At 35.0% G+C, this 14,598-nt stretch overlaps 1 protein-coding gene across 3 annotated transcripts in view; it reads right to left on the minus strand.

The window, feature by feature from the left end:
* Positions 1–2,055: 2,055 nt before the first annotated feature.
* LOC113042610 (anion exchange protein 2) overlaps positions 2,056–14,598 on the minus strand; it is a 39,426-nt gene continuing 26,883 nt past the window's right edge. For all 3 annotated transcript variants that reach the window (XM_026201585.1, XM_026201586.1, XM_026201588.1), the window contains 16 exons: positions 13,769–13,949; positions 12,915–13,050; positions 12,521–12,722; positions 11,660–11,765; positions 11,223–11,407; positions 10,918–11,134; positions 10,214–10,420; positions 9,004–9,152; positions 8,352–8,546; positions 7,599–7,844; positions 7,414–7,503; positions 6,864–7,030; positions 6,059–6,312; positions 5,386–5,555; positions 5,066–5,239; positions 2,056–4,120 (listed from right to left, as the gene is read on the minus strand). In XM_026201585.1, the coding sequence (XP_026057370.1) occupies positions 4,040–4,120; positions 5,066–5,239; positions 5,386–5,555; positions 6,059–6,312; positions 6,864–7,030; positions 7,414–7,503; positions 7,599–7,844; positions 8,352–8,546; positions 9,004–9,152; positions 10,214–10,420; positions 10,918–11,134; positions 11,223–11,407; positions 11,660–11,765; positions 12,521–12,722; positions 12,915–13,050; positions 13,769–13,949 (2,760 nt within the window). In that variant the 3' untranslated portion in view covers positions 2,056–4,039. The remainder of the gene's footprint in view (positions 4,121–5,065; positions 5,240–5,385; positions 5,556–6,058; positions 6,313–6,863; positions 7,031–7,413; positions 7,504–7,598; positions 7,845–8,351; positions 8,547–9,003; positions 9,153–10,213; positions 10,421–10,917; positions 11,135–11,222; positions 11,408–11,659; positions 11,766–12,520; positions 12,723–12,914; positions 13,051–13,768; positions 13,950–14,598) is intronic.

Raw genomic sequence — 14,598 nt, forward strand, 5'->3', positions numbered from 1 at the left:
TTAATTTTTTAGCATTGTGGTGTTGCCACTTTATAGATCTTAATATTTCCAACAATATAATGCACATTAAGTAAATTGTCTGTATTAAACCTAGTAATACTTTGCATGATCAATAGCAAAAATATTTTATTTTATGGCCAGTAATCTCCGAATTTCAGCTATTTACTTATTATACAGATACAGTTGAAAAGTTTGGGGTCAGTAATATATATTTTATTCAGCAAAGACGCATTAAACTGACTGTAAAGACACTCGACAGATTTCAAATAAATGCTTTCTTTTAAACTTTCTATTCAAAGATTCCCGAAAAGCACAAATGTATCATGGCTTCCACAAAAATATTAGGCAGCACAACTGTTTTCAGCATTTTTTACAATAAGAATTTTTCTTGAGCAGCAAAATAGAATGATTTCTGAAGGATCACATGACACTGAAAACTGGAGGAATGATGCTGAAAATTCAGCTTTTTGCATCACAGGAATAAAATACTTTATTAAATACATAACTATTATTTTAAATGATAATATTAGTTCACAGTATTACCATTTTTACTGTATTTTGGACCTAACAAATGCAGCCTTGGTGGAGATAAGAGACTTCAAAAGTCTTATTGACCACAAACTTTTAATAGTAGTGTATTTTAACTGTACTATAATTTGCAAATTCAACATGTAACAAATACATGCTGTCCACCCACTTAATACATGTTTGGAAAATGACTTATTTGAACGAATGTAAACAGCTGATATTCATATTCTAACTTTCTTTGGTTCTTTAAAACGCATATTTGCTTTAAAATCACATATGAATCACACTTACCCGATCATTCCTGAATGCACATGTGGTTGCATCTGCGTTCTCAGTTCCTCTTTTGCACTCGGTGGCTTTCAGATAAAAGTTATGGTAGATGTATTTGACATCCAATCCTGCCTATAGAGACGATACAAATTCAACTAAATGTATAGAACTGGTCCATACAACATTGCAACTCACTTCGGTCCTCTTTGATGTTGGGTCCAGGAGATTTCCATGTTTGATTTCTGACCTAAAACTGACTTGATTGACTGATTTCTGACCTGCTCTACCCAACAAAAACCTACATGTGATTGAGTTAGAAAAACAACCATATCTTCTGCCATGGAATGTGGTTAGTACCACAAAAATAAAAACACATTGCAGATCACTTAAAATATAGTTAGGTACCATGTTTATGTAATATCTGTCATTTTATGATTTTGATTATTTAAATTCTACTTTAGATATACTGATAATAGATCGATATCAGAAAAGAGAATGAAATTAGAATTATGAGGATGAGTTTACCTCAATTTCTGCCTGATGAATAGATTTAAAGAAGAGATAATGGTTCCTGATGCTGCGATGGTTATTTAACTCGTGTGAAGACAGCTCCACTCCTCTCTTGTAGATATCTGGGAGTTTGTTGAAGGACTCTTGTGCTCGACCGAATGAGACTCCAGCCGAGAGCAGCACGATCCACAGCAGCACAGCCATCTTTAACCCGTCTGAACTTAACAACAACTGCAAATGTCTGCTTACCCCAAAACCAGGTTAAACATTCTCCAAAACAGTCTTTGTTCATGTGGATCCCTGGCATGATGTGTACAAATCAGGGACTAAATGAGAACACTGCCACAAGCAGAAATAAAGTCATTTATTGTCTGGGAATTCAGCTGTAGTTATAACGTTTGCTTTCGTTTTAGCTTTTTTTTTTTTTTAACTAAATACAATTTAAAATATCTGTTTTCTATTTAAAAATATTTTCAGCATCATGACTCCAGTCTTCAGTGTCACGATTTTTAAAAAACATTTTAATATGCTGATTTGTTGCTTAAGAAGCATTTCTTATTATCAATGTTGAAAACAGATTTGTGTAGAAACAGCAATACATTTAGAAAAGAATGTTAAAGTTCTACAAATCTTAATGCCTTTGTGGTCACTTTTTAACAATTGAATGATTCTTATTAAAATTAACTTTGCTACACCGTATCAGTAGAAAAGAAATATTAAATAAAATAAAAAAAGATGAATATCCAATTTAAATAGAAAAATCAACTTTATTTGTAATATTTGGAATTTGCTGTAAATGTTGCATTATGTACAGAGGAACATTTAATAATCAAATATCCAATTACCAAGCAAGAACAATATGCATAAAAATGCACACAGATGGAAAATGACCCTCACTTCCCTTTGCCAAACACTAGGTCTTACTTTTGTTAACTAATATCAGGAAACGTTAAAATGACCACAGTGTTTCAGCATTAACCTTCAGTCTTAAAGCATCCATTAATACCATCTACAAGCAAGTGCTGCTGATCATCCACACTGTACCAACACAGAACGCAAGCATATTCCTGCCTGCATTCACACACAACCACAAACAATCAGGTTTCCCAGAGTTCTCTGCTTCTAAATGTGTCTAGACGTGTCATGCAAACCTGGAACCAGTCGCTGAACACGGGCTGAGGGAATGTCAAAGATAAACAACAGTGACAAAGTACAATGTGCTGCTGGTCCTGATGTACTAAACGACAACACAGACACATTTGATAAAAATATTCTTGATCCAGTCGCATTGTACACTCAAATAATGACATTACATTTCTAACATGTTTCTAGTTGAAAAATAACATCTACATGATTTCTTTCGGAGTTCACTCTTCATGTGTCATTAGTTAGCACGTACATGATCTAAAGCAATATAAAACTATCATCATATCCTCCTATATTTAAAAGATCCTAACACATCTGATTCTGGAATCATAATCTGGAATGTAAATAAGAAGTAAAGCGCTTGTTTTGTAGTTTAAAGCACAATGGTGTGAAAACCTCCAGAGATTAAAAATGATAATAAAAAAACATTTCCAAAATAAAATGTGAAATGCTACTAAAACAACAAACATAACACATGCCTAGCTAAATGATCTTAACCAAATAAAGTTGCTATTTTTATTCCTAATGGTTTGTGTGCACAAAATATCCCAAGTGAAAGTGTACTGAATTGAATTTTATTAGTGCAGATTTCCCGTCTAACTGACTAGGGATCTAAAAATATAAAGTGGGATATTATGAACTTACATAAATACAGTTCCCATGAAACAAATAAATAATTAGTAAGTTGCTAAGAACTGGTGCTGAAAAAAAAAGAACAGGCTTTTAGTGTTAATTCAACATTAAATGTGGAAAGACTTTAGAAATGTGTTAGAAAATACCAGTTTATCAGGTCAATATATTTAGTTCAACTATGATGAACTACAATTTTGGGATCATCTGTGGGGAAGCACACTTTTTCCTTTTCTTAAAATGGGTTTTAAGACTCCAAACTAGTTCACTAGTGCATCTATCCGAGCTAAAACATCTTAAAATCCCTCAAGACCATTTACTACCAAATACATCCTCAAAAACAAAAGTTCATGTGTCATTTGCTTGTAACAGTCAATATAAAATATACAGCAACTGCACATCTAGAGTTATTATGAGAGTTTAGGCTTTCATGTGACTTTCATGCATTATAAAAGAGAAAACACCTGTTTAGACAGAATTTAGAAAACGTCATGATCGGATGGCAACAAAGATATAAAAATACTGTTGATTGTGTATATTAATCCATGCTGGGCCATAAATCAGAAAATAAGCCAGTAAAACTATTAAAAGCACAGACGTACATACAATTTAAGATGAAATGGACCTTGGCAATTTTCCTTGATCGTGAATGTTCACTAAAAACTTCATATAATATTGCCTGGGCCCTGAATGGTGCTAGGAACGTCCAGTTAACCCCATAAGGTACATTCATTTTCCTCATAGGCAACAAAATATGCTTGTTTAAGGCTAAACGGTGTGATAGCAGCTCTCTAATACAAATGAAATGAGTCTCTGGAAATGCCGGGTGAACACTATTCTCCCCTCTCCAGCATGTTGAGACTTGTGCGATTTGGTTTATCAAAGTTTTTAAAGCAACTGTCCTATTGGCCAAGAGCGTGACTGACAGGAAGACTGCGACAGCAGCGGTCGTGGCTCAGACTGGCATGTGCATCTCTGTGTATTCGTCTTGTCCCTCTTTCTCGTCAAAAGTGGGCTCTGCATTATCAGCGTCCAACTGAGACACAAAAGAGATAGAAAAGCCATACAAACAGCATTAGTAAACGTGATTGTGAAAAAATGACCTACTTTCTTAATGCACTACGGAAGCCCATTTCCACCACAGAATAAAAGTAAAAATAAAAGAGTAATTGCAACACTTTTTTTTCTCTCTCAGAATTGCATTGTAGAAACTCGGAATTCAGTTTTTTCTTTCATAATTGCGTTCTATAGATGTATTATTCAGATGCTTTAACTATTTCTTAGAATTGCCCGTTTACATATCACAGTTGAGTTTTTTTCCTCAGAATTGCGTGATATAAACTCACAATTGCAAGAATTTACCTTTTTTTTTTTTATCAGTAGTGAAAGTGGGTGAAGAATTGTGCTCTCTCTTTTAAGGGAGTGTCAATTCATTTTTAAATAAAATTTACATGAAACGGAATGTAAATTAAATATATTTTAAAAGACATTATATATTTACTAAATATATCTAATTTAATTTTGGAAGTTATTAATTTTTTTTACTGTTGGGGTCGGTCAGATATTTAAAAATGTTTTGGAAAGATGCATCTTATCCTCGCCAAGACTGAATTTTTTCTGACAGTAAAAACTGGAATTTTTTGAAACACTACTTTAAAATAGCCGTTTTCTACTATTATTTAAAATGTTATTTATTCCTGTGATTCTGTAATTACTCCAGTCTTCAGTGTCACATCATCCTTCAGAAATTATACTAATATGCTGATTTGCTACAAGAAATATTTCATATTATCATCAATGTTACATGTACAATTTTTGTGGAAACCGTGATACATTTAATATAAAAGTTCAAAAGATCAGCAGTTATTTGAGCTATAAATTTAATATTTTGTAACATAATATACATGTTTTACTGTCTTTAAAATAAAAGTATTAATAATTCTTCTTCAAAAAAGAAATGATTGAATGCAAAGATGCTTACACACTGCATCTCACGATTGCTGAAGATGCGTGGCAGAAGAAACATCTTGACAGGGACGGTCATGATGAGAACAAACGGGAAAGCCAGCGATGCCACAGTAGACATGACCGCCCAGAGGACAGCAAGACAGACCACCTGTATCGCAGTGTACAGATGCATCCGCAGGGTCCGCACCTGAGGATCCAGTCACAGAAATTCAGTCAAGACACAACCAGTTCTACCTTCCACATCGTTGAATTCTGTGAAGTATCTGATACCATTACTGGAGCATGTTACTGACACAGATCCAAAATCTCTTTGTTAATGAACAGAAAACAGACCTTGCGCACGTAGGTGTGATCGGGGTGGTATTTAGGGGGCATCAGCAGCAGCAGGATCCGTTCTGTCATCTGGATTCCATTCAGTGACATCACACCCATGTACAGGAAGATGCCAAACAGCACCGCGATAGGGATTTGACGGAGCAGATCACCGATTACTATTGAGAGACCTACAGACAACAAAATTAGCAATTTCTCAGACTTTTTCTTCATTTAATACATATAGCAATGCATACAATAGTCATGTTGCACTGATTTAATCTGCATGTATTAAAACACTATGAAATAAACCACAAGATGTTATGCATCATAGTGATTTTACCAAGAGTAAAGGGTGTTTTTATCCACCTAAACTGTTAAAGATGACTGTAATGGTTGGCATTTGACTGCTTGTCTTTTGAAAACACTTGCAACAGCAATATGATAAAATTCATAAACGTCCAATAAATAATAAAACTATCATATATCTTTATTCGCTTAATTTTATTCTTTTATTTGTATTTTTGCGTTGCTAATTCCAAAAATAGTATCTGATGCCAAACTTGCATCTTAGGCACTTTTTCCGACAATTATACTTCAGTACTTAATAATAATGAAATTTTTTTTTTATTATAAGCGGTTTGTATTGATCAGGATGCATTAAAAAGCATAACAGTAATTGTTGGAAACTTACCTACAAGTATTGCCACCAGTAACCCGGTCACCCTCTGCTCCTTGACCTCCTGGATTCGAGGTTTGTCTCCTGGAGCGACGGCTTTGCTCATTACAGTGAGGGCGTTAGCATGGGTTACAGAGCGAACAGTGGCCGCGGCCATCCACGGCAAACCGAAGAGTGCGCTAGTGCCACCGAGAGTCACGATGATCAACAGATCCAGATGGAAACCAGAACCCTTTACCAGCATTCGCTCTTTCTTACTGACTATCAACCTTGAAGGAGAGAGAGCATTTCTAATACAAGCCATGATTTTGTGTGTTCCAGAAACATTTTGTATATGTATATGAGTTACATTACTATGGAAGCCCGTTTCCGCCACTAAATAAAAAATAAGACTTTTTTCCTCACAATTTGGACTTTTATTACTCGCAATTTGGACTTTATAACTCAATTCCGAGAGTTATAAAGATTATCTCAAAATGTTGACTTTTTTTTATTTTTCAGAATTGCGAGTTTATAACTTGACTCTCCGAGTTATAAAGTCAGAACTGTGTGATGTAAACTCGCAATTCTGACTTCTTTTTTTTTGAACTCGCATTTTATGTTAAAAAAAGAAAGCCAGAATTGTGATATATAAGCTCAAAATTGTGAGTAATAAATAATTCGCAATTTTGACTCTAATAGCTATTGCTGTAGATAAAAAGTCACAGTTACCTGGTTTTATTTTTTATTCAGTGTGTAGTAATAAACACATAAAACCTACTTTCCCCAAAATATCACATATCATGAAAAACAAAAAGACGAAACATGGCAATGGACTCACGTTGTGATTTGTGTCTCCATAAAGATGAGGATGAAGACAAGCAGAGCCGGAAGGATGCTGGCAAACATCATCCAGATGGGAAACTGACCATCAGAGCCCAGAGGATTGACGATCCAACCTCGCTTATCAGGACTAGTCACTGAAAAACCTCGGGGGACACTCAGTTTCTGTATGGTTTGGCAATAAAATAAAAAAGACATACGCGAATAAAATGAGAACGAAGTGATGATGAAGTAAATCATATAGACACAAAATTAACCAATTATAAAGGTGAAGCATTAAAAATAAATATGGACAATAACAAAAAATGACAATGCAATGCAAAATAATAAAAGAAAATGAATCAAAAATAAAAACGAAGAAAATTTGAGTGTAAAATTAAAAATAATAAAATAATACCAATGAATCTTTTCAACAAACTAGCCATGCATTAAATATGAATATTTAGGGAACCTAACATGAAATATAAATTATATTAACACTATAATTTGCTTTACTTGATTTTAACTTAAAACAAATCATCTGCATATTGAAAACTATCCAATCTCACCTGTGAATATGTGTCTCGAATGCTGTAGTCTACCAGAACCATGATGAGAATGGCTATAGGAACTCCGAAATCTCCAATAATTCTTCTTAGCTGTAAAATAAATAAATAAATAAATCAGAAGAGGATTAAATACAACTACATTTAATACACTCAACATTAGGTGTCTTGACCAGAAAGCGTCTTACCCTGCCAGGAAAGAAGGCACTGTTTTTGAACTTGCGCAGGTAGAAGGCGATGAAGAAGGTCCCAGACATGAGCACCAAGGAAAGCAGAGCAGTATTAGGTTCACCAACCACCTTCACCGTCTCCGGTGTACTGCTGTTTGATGTTAATAGACTTAAGGTAACATCTTCCAAGCTCGAGTTGTGTGTGGAGTTGTTTATATCAGAAACCGCAGCAGAGCAGCGTCTCAGAGGATGTTCCTGGAATATCTGTGGGAAACAACAGCAGTCAAGAAGACACAAGACACAAAACCAGTCAGAAGAGTCAATTTCTCGAAATTGAGATTTATACATCATCTGAAAGCTGAATAAATATGATTTCCCTCTGATGTATGGTTTAATAGGATAGTACAATATTCGGCCGAGATACAACTATTTAAAAACCTGGAATCTGAGAGAGCTAAAATATCTAAATACTGAAAAAAATCACTTTTAAAGTTGTCCAAATGAAGTTCTTAGTAATGCATAGTAGTAGTAATCAAAAATTAGGTTTTTAAATAGTTACGTTAGGAAATTAGCAAAATATCTTCATGGAACATGACCTTTATTTAATATCCTAATGATTTTTGGCATTAAAGGAAAATCAATAATTCTGACCCATACAGTGTTTCTTTTTTTGGTTGTTGCTAAAAATATACCCCAGCAACTAAAGACTGGTTTTGTGGTCCAGGGACACCTATATGATGACAAACACAATCAAAAGATGATCCAAACTACCTTGATCAGCTTTGAGAAGGTCTCATAGATGAAAATGAGAGAGATGAGGATGGAGAAGATCTCCTGGGTGAAACGCGAGACAAATCGGACCAGGAAGCTGCCCTCAAAGGCCACCATCATCACCACGATGATGATGAGCCAAAAACCGATCCAAACCCGACCTGTCAGGTACTCCATATTATTTTCCTTACAGAACTGGAGAAGATAAAGACAGAGGAGATATTTTATATATACTGTAATGTCACATTGTATCATATTAAAGCATTTTTATAAAATCCAGAACTAAGAAAAACAAAAACATTCTGTTTATATAATTCTATAAAAGATTCTTTAAATGTACTTGTGACACAAAAGTTTTTCTGGGTCCAACTTACGAAACAAGTCCTTCAAAATTTGCCCTGATAAAAAAATCGTCATCTCTTGACATAAAAAATTGGGCAGCCCCAAAACATATGACTTGGCATCTGACATTTTGGTGCTTCTTCACCCTTAGATAGATGCCACTGTGTAATTTTTTTATGGCATAGGAAAACTGAATAAAAAAACCCTTTCTTTTTTTTTTTGGGTGATCTTGACTTTTGACAGCATATTTATGGAATGTATGATGTTTATGGTAAGGAATCTGGTTTAAGGATGAGTACTTTAAACTCACAGAGAAGAAGGCTTCTTCAAACACCAGGATTGGTCCAGAGAAGCCCACCACCAGAAGCGGCTGAGCCCCGAGCAGACAGAACAACACACCCTGAACACAAGTGGCCACAATCAGCTCCGACACGCCAATGAGCCCTTCGGTCTTCTCACCTGCACACACAACACTCAGTTATTGAACAGAGAGGTCAGACACATTCGCTATCTGGAATTCAAGCAAAAATAATCCATAATACTTATTAGGATCAGAGTCATTGATTGTGTGTATAATGATAATCTTTTGTTATATAACAGACGTTTAAAGTCATTTAAGTCAGTTCTGGAAGCAGTTAAAATTAAATTGAGAAGATCTGAAGAGATATCCACTGCCTAGCCAAAAAAAAAAAAAAAAGTTTCATTAGACAATCTTTAGCTTTGATTACAGTGAACACTCATCTTGGCCTTGTTTTGAAAACTTTATGCAACATCACAACATGTATTGCCATCAAGAGTTGTGAATGAGATCTTGTATTGAGAATGGGAGAGACCGTATAATTTAGGGGTAAAAAAAATTATTGCCAAACATGTAACATGCCTGCCAGAAGCAAATTTATCACTTCGATAATGATCTAATCCTAGATTATTCAGTATTTGTGTATTATATATCAAATATGTGACCCTGGAGCACAGAGTCTTTAGTCGCTGGGGTATATTTGTGGCAAATGACAGAAATACATTGCATGGGTCAAAATATAGATTTTTCTTTCATGCTAAAAATTATTAGGATATTAAGTAAAGATCACGTTCCATGAAGAAATTTTGTAAATTCCCTACCATAAATATATCAAAACTTTATTTTTGACTAGGAATCCAAATCGCTAAGAACTTCATTTGGACAACTTTAAAGGTGATTTTCTCAGTATTTAGATTTTTTTTGCAATAGTTGCATCTCGGCAAAATATTGTCCAATTCTAACAAACCATATGTAAATGGAACGCTTATTTCTTCAGCTTTCAAATAAATTAATTAATATCTTATAAAAATTTATTATAAATCTCAATTTCGAAAACTTGACCTTTTTGACTGGTTTTGAAGTCCAGGTCACATATATTTTCCTTTACAATAATTTCAATTTAACAACGCTGTGATTGATCACATGCATTTAAAATTATTTTATTGCATTTAAAATTTGGTACTGTCGATAAAAGTACAGACGAAGCTGTAGTGTAACTGACCTAGAAGGCCTCCAAATGTGATGGTGGGAGAAAGAGCAGCGAAATAAATAAAGATGACAGCTGCCATGCACTGGGGGTTCAGTGCATCCTTGAAGTCACTGATGTACTTTGGGTAACGGCGCTGGGCGTCACGAATCAGCCCACCAAACAGACGGCCTGTGCGTTGTAAAGGGTCGTCTTCTTGTTTCAAGGGTGTGAGCAAGGCCTCTGATTTACAAAAAGAGAGATAATATGGGGTATTATGAATATAACAGGTTGCTGGGGTAATAAACATGGAAGTTGGAAGGAAACATGGAAGGAAAAAGCTAGCAAAAATTGCTAAGGAAAAGCAAAATAAAGAAAATAATAAAACCCACACAAAAACAAATGTCTGCATAAAATGACAAAAACTACACCAAAGCACAAAAAAACCTTAAAAGGTAAAAAATAAACACTAATAAATAAAAAGACGGAAAAAAACAAGGAAGATAAAAACAAAAATGTTCAAAACAAAATATAAAATGAAAGAAAAAACTGAAAACAACAAACAAAAAGACAAAAAAAAACAATAATAACAAAATACAAACAAAAATAGCACAAAAAGCAATAAAGAAAACAAAAAACACCACACAAACATAAACACAAAATAATAAAAACCACAAAGCAATAAAACAAAAGCAAAATAAAAGCAGAACTGGATCAAAGCTACATAGGTTAATGCATACCTTTCTCTTCAAGGCTCTTGGGTTCTTTGGACAATAAGGCCACCTCTTGCTCCTCTCTCTTGCGAAGCATCTCTCTTTGGAAGTGAGCCACGGACCGCAGAAGATCTTCACCTCCAAGTTCTGATGGAGGGAGAACAATACTGCAGTCCAGGAAGCCATTGATGGCATTGAGCAGGTCCTGCCGATCATCTGCCAGGTACGCAGCTTCATGAAATTGCTGGAGAGCGATAGGATCGAGTTAACACTGGAATTTTTGAAACAATTCATCCTTTTTGATTTTGTGCATTGATGACCGTCTTTCTCACCTTGTCGGACATGAGTGTGGAAATGGAGCGTCCAATCTGGTGGTAGTCCATGCTGGTGCTGGGAGGACCAAGCAGCACAAAGAGAAACCGAACAGGAACCGATACCTCCAACACCGAGTCCAGTTCAACAGCTTCCTGAAGTCGAACAAATGCCATGGTGGGCTGCTCCAGGAAATCAACACTGCCTGAAAAGACAGCAATGCATTTCATTTCCTGTTGTTCTTTTACATAATTTGTAAGCTCTGTAATAGTCATTTTAGTTCCTGATGCATCTAGTTGATATAGAATCAAATCAGTAGTAATTAATGAATTATTTATTATTATTAATTATTTAGGAGTCTTAAAGGGGTTTTATTTGAGACTTTTAGGGCTGTTCCAGATTGATACGAATCCAACAAGATTCCTATAGCATTTAGAATCAGACTATAAATGCTCACCAACGAGTACCACAGTGGCTTCAGCATTTTCTGGAATTTTCTCCAGAAGCTTAAGTTCATGTTTGGATTTGGATTTGTGCATTCCTATGGATGGAGCAGAATCTTTCTGCAAATAATGAAAAAACAACAGCAATCAGGATAAAAACCTGAAGATTTTGAAGATACATTTTACATTTAATGTCACAAAAACACATTCAACCAATATACAAGCAGCAAAAAATATTGTTGGTAAATAAAAAAGAAAAAACATTTTACTCCTAAGTACACAAAAAAGGATTTAAAATAATAATAGTAATAATAATAAACAAAAAATTAACAACAAACAATATAATATATTTAAAACCAGCGAAACACCATGTTGTATACTTATTATTCTACTTTACAAATTATAAAATGCATTGTTTTCTTTTGATGTTGATTTTATTTTTATTCCTTTTTTGTACGAATAGTTTAATAAAAAAATAAACAAAAAATAACATTTACATGAAACACCACCAGTCACAAGTTTGCAATAATTAATGCCTCTTCTCACCAAGCCTACATCTATTTGAACAATAAAAAGTAATATTGCAAAACATTATAAACAAATTCAAAATAACTTTTCTCTTTTTATAATACTAAAGATAATAAGGTTTCACAATATTACTGTTTTTTTATTTATTTATCATTATGTAAATTCAGCCTTGGCGAGCATAAGAGGATTAAAAAACATTTAAAAATAATTATTCCAAATATCTGGTAGTGTATATTATACATATTTTTGTAAAAGACAAAGTAAACAAATATAATATTATATATATTATATGCATTTGCCTTTCTCATTTAAAACAAAAGCCAGTTTATACACTTCCAACTAATTACCTCGTTCTTCTCTATGTCAATGTGAAATGAGCTGTCTTGACTGTTCCTTGTGGACCCCATGAGTGGCTCTGTGACGGAGGGCTCGGGGACAGGGGACAGGTGGTTACTACTGCTCTGGTGATTGTTGATCATGGAGCCCAAGCTGGCCGCCGAGATGTTTCTTGGGAAGGGGGAGCTGTGCTCTCTCATATCGCTCGGGTGACTAAGGGAGGGAGAGCAAGGGAGCCAGCGCGTAAGAGACACTAAGAGAGACTGCAAGGGTTCATGTATGGATCTACATACGGACAGATGGCGGCACGGTGAATAGTGCAGAATAAAAACCAAGATTATATGAGAATAAACAGATGCGAACTGATTTCTTAGATATTGCTCACTGCATAAAAATGAGTTCTACCTGTGCTTGAGGAGAAGAGCACGCAGCACATTGGCTCTGTCCTCAGCTTTGATCTGGTCTGAGATGATCATCTGCTCCACCACCTGATGGGCAACACCAGGAAGAGTCTTCTGGTCCAAATCCAGAAGCACAGCTCCTAATGAGAGAAACCAAACATGGCCATCTAATCTTCATTATCACTGATACAATCAATATAATAACAATATGGGTTTTTGTAGTTAACTATTCAAGTTAACTAAATCGAAAACAAGTATATTTCTATACTTGAAATAAGCGTCAACAAAATATAAGCAGCTTTTCTAATTTTCATTTAGTTTACCTGATATATTAAAATAACTAAAACTAATTTGAAAGCAAAAAATTAAAGCTTCAAATTGAAATATAAAATACAGAAAAATTAAATCTGCCTTTTTTTAATCTGCATACAGTAAATGTTACTGATATAAGTTTGTCCACCACGATCTTGGTGTTGATAAATAATATGCATGTTTTAATTTTATATTAAACTCACATGCATGAGGCACCTTTTCAGGTGTATTTAAGTATGTTTATATTATACGTTTTCTGATTGATTTGTCCATAGTTTTTAATAGTGCATACATTTTTGAAGTTTAAATTGTAATTTTTTTGCATTACAATACTGCTTGAAGTCTCACAATTGATATAGATATTATATATAAAATGATATATAAACAGATGTTTAAAACCATTTTAGAAACATTGCACATCATGTAGTATGAAACTGTTGTGCTTTTGCAATTATTTATGCAGACATTGCAAATAATATCAAGAAACATTGGTATTGCAATATATAAAGTGTTACTGTTTAAGGCTGGAACCTGACAGTTTCTCACCGTGAGAGATGGTTTTTCTCAGCTCCAGCAGACTGCGGAACGACAGCGAGGCGACGTGAGGTTTTCCCCAGCGGTCCGTCTCCTCCTCCACATCCTCTTCAAACTTGATCCAGCGAGCCGTTTCTCTCCACTGCATCTCCTGGTTTTTATCCATGATCAGCTCATTCAGCTCCACGAACACCTGGCGCCAAACGACAAAACAAAAACGCTATTACAACTCCCTAAGAGCAGCAGACACCTGCTAGTCGCTTCAGGTAACTTAAGCTAACATTGGTTTGATCTGCCTAAAACATAATATCACACACCAATCGATGCATCCAGCATGTGCATGTACACCAACACATCATTTCCTGACCTTCTGGTGTTGAGCAAGCCGTGAGGAAAAGTCTATAAGGACCATGCCGCTAGAGCAGGACTGACTGATGAGAAGTGAAGCGCTCCATAAGTACGTACTGGTTTACCTGTCTAGAGGGGGATCTGAGGGTGTTAATAAAACATGGCTGACTCTGACGGCTCGCAGTGTCCAGTTACCTGAGCTGATCTTTTCTTTATTTCTAGGTGTGTGAAAGAGAAGAAGTACATTCATTTTTAATCAGGTCCTGCCCCCTAAAACCCTCCTTTCATTTGTTTTGAAGGACAGCGGGGGAATGCAGTGAATGAATCTCAATCTGGGAAAAGGACTAAACTTGCTGAAAAATCCCATTAAGACTTTGTAAAGCCATCTATAAGGACATCTGAAACCTAGCTAGCGTTGTCTACGAAAACAATTTTATCCTAATATCCTAGCTAGAGGAAATGGCACTAAAACATTCCCACAGAACATTCAGTTA

The sequence above is a fragment of the Carassius auratus genome, chromosome 24, assembly GCF_003368295.1.
Source record: "Carassius auratus strain Wakin chromosome 24, ASM336829v1, whole genome shotgun sequence".
Classification (NCBI taxonomy): domain Eukaryota; kingdom Metazoa; phylum Chordata; class Actinopteri; order Cypriniformes; family Cyprinidae; genus Carassius; species Carassius auratus.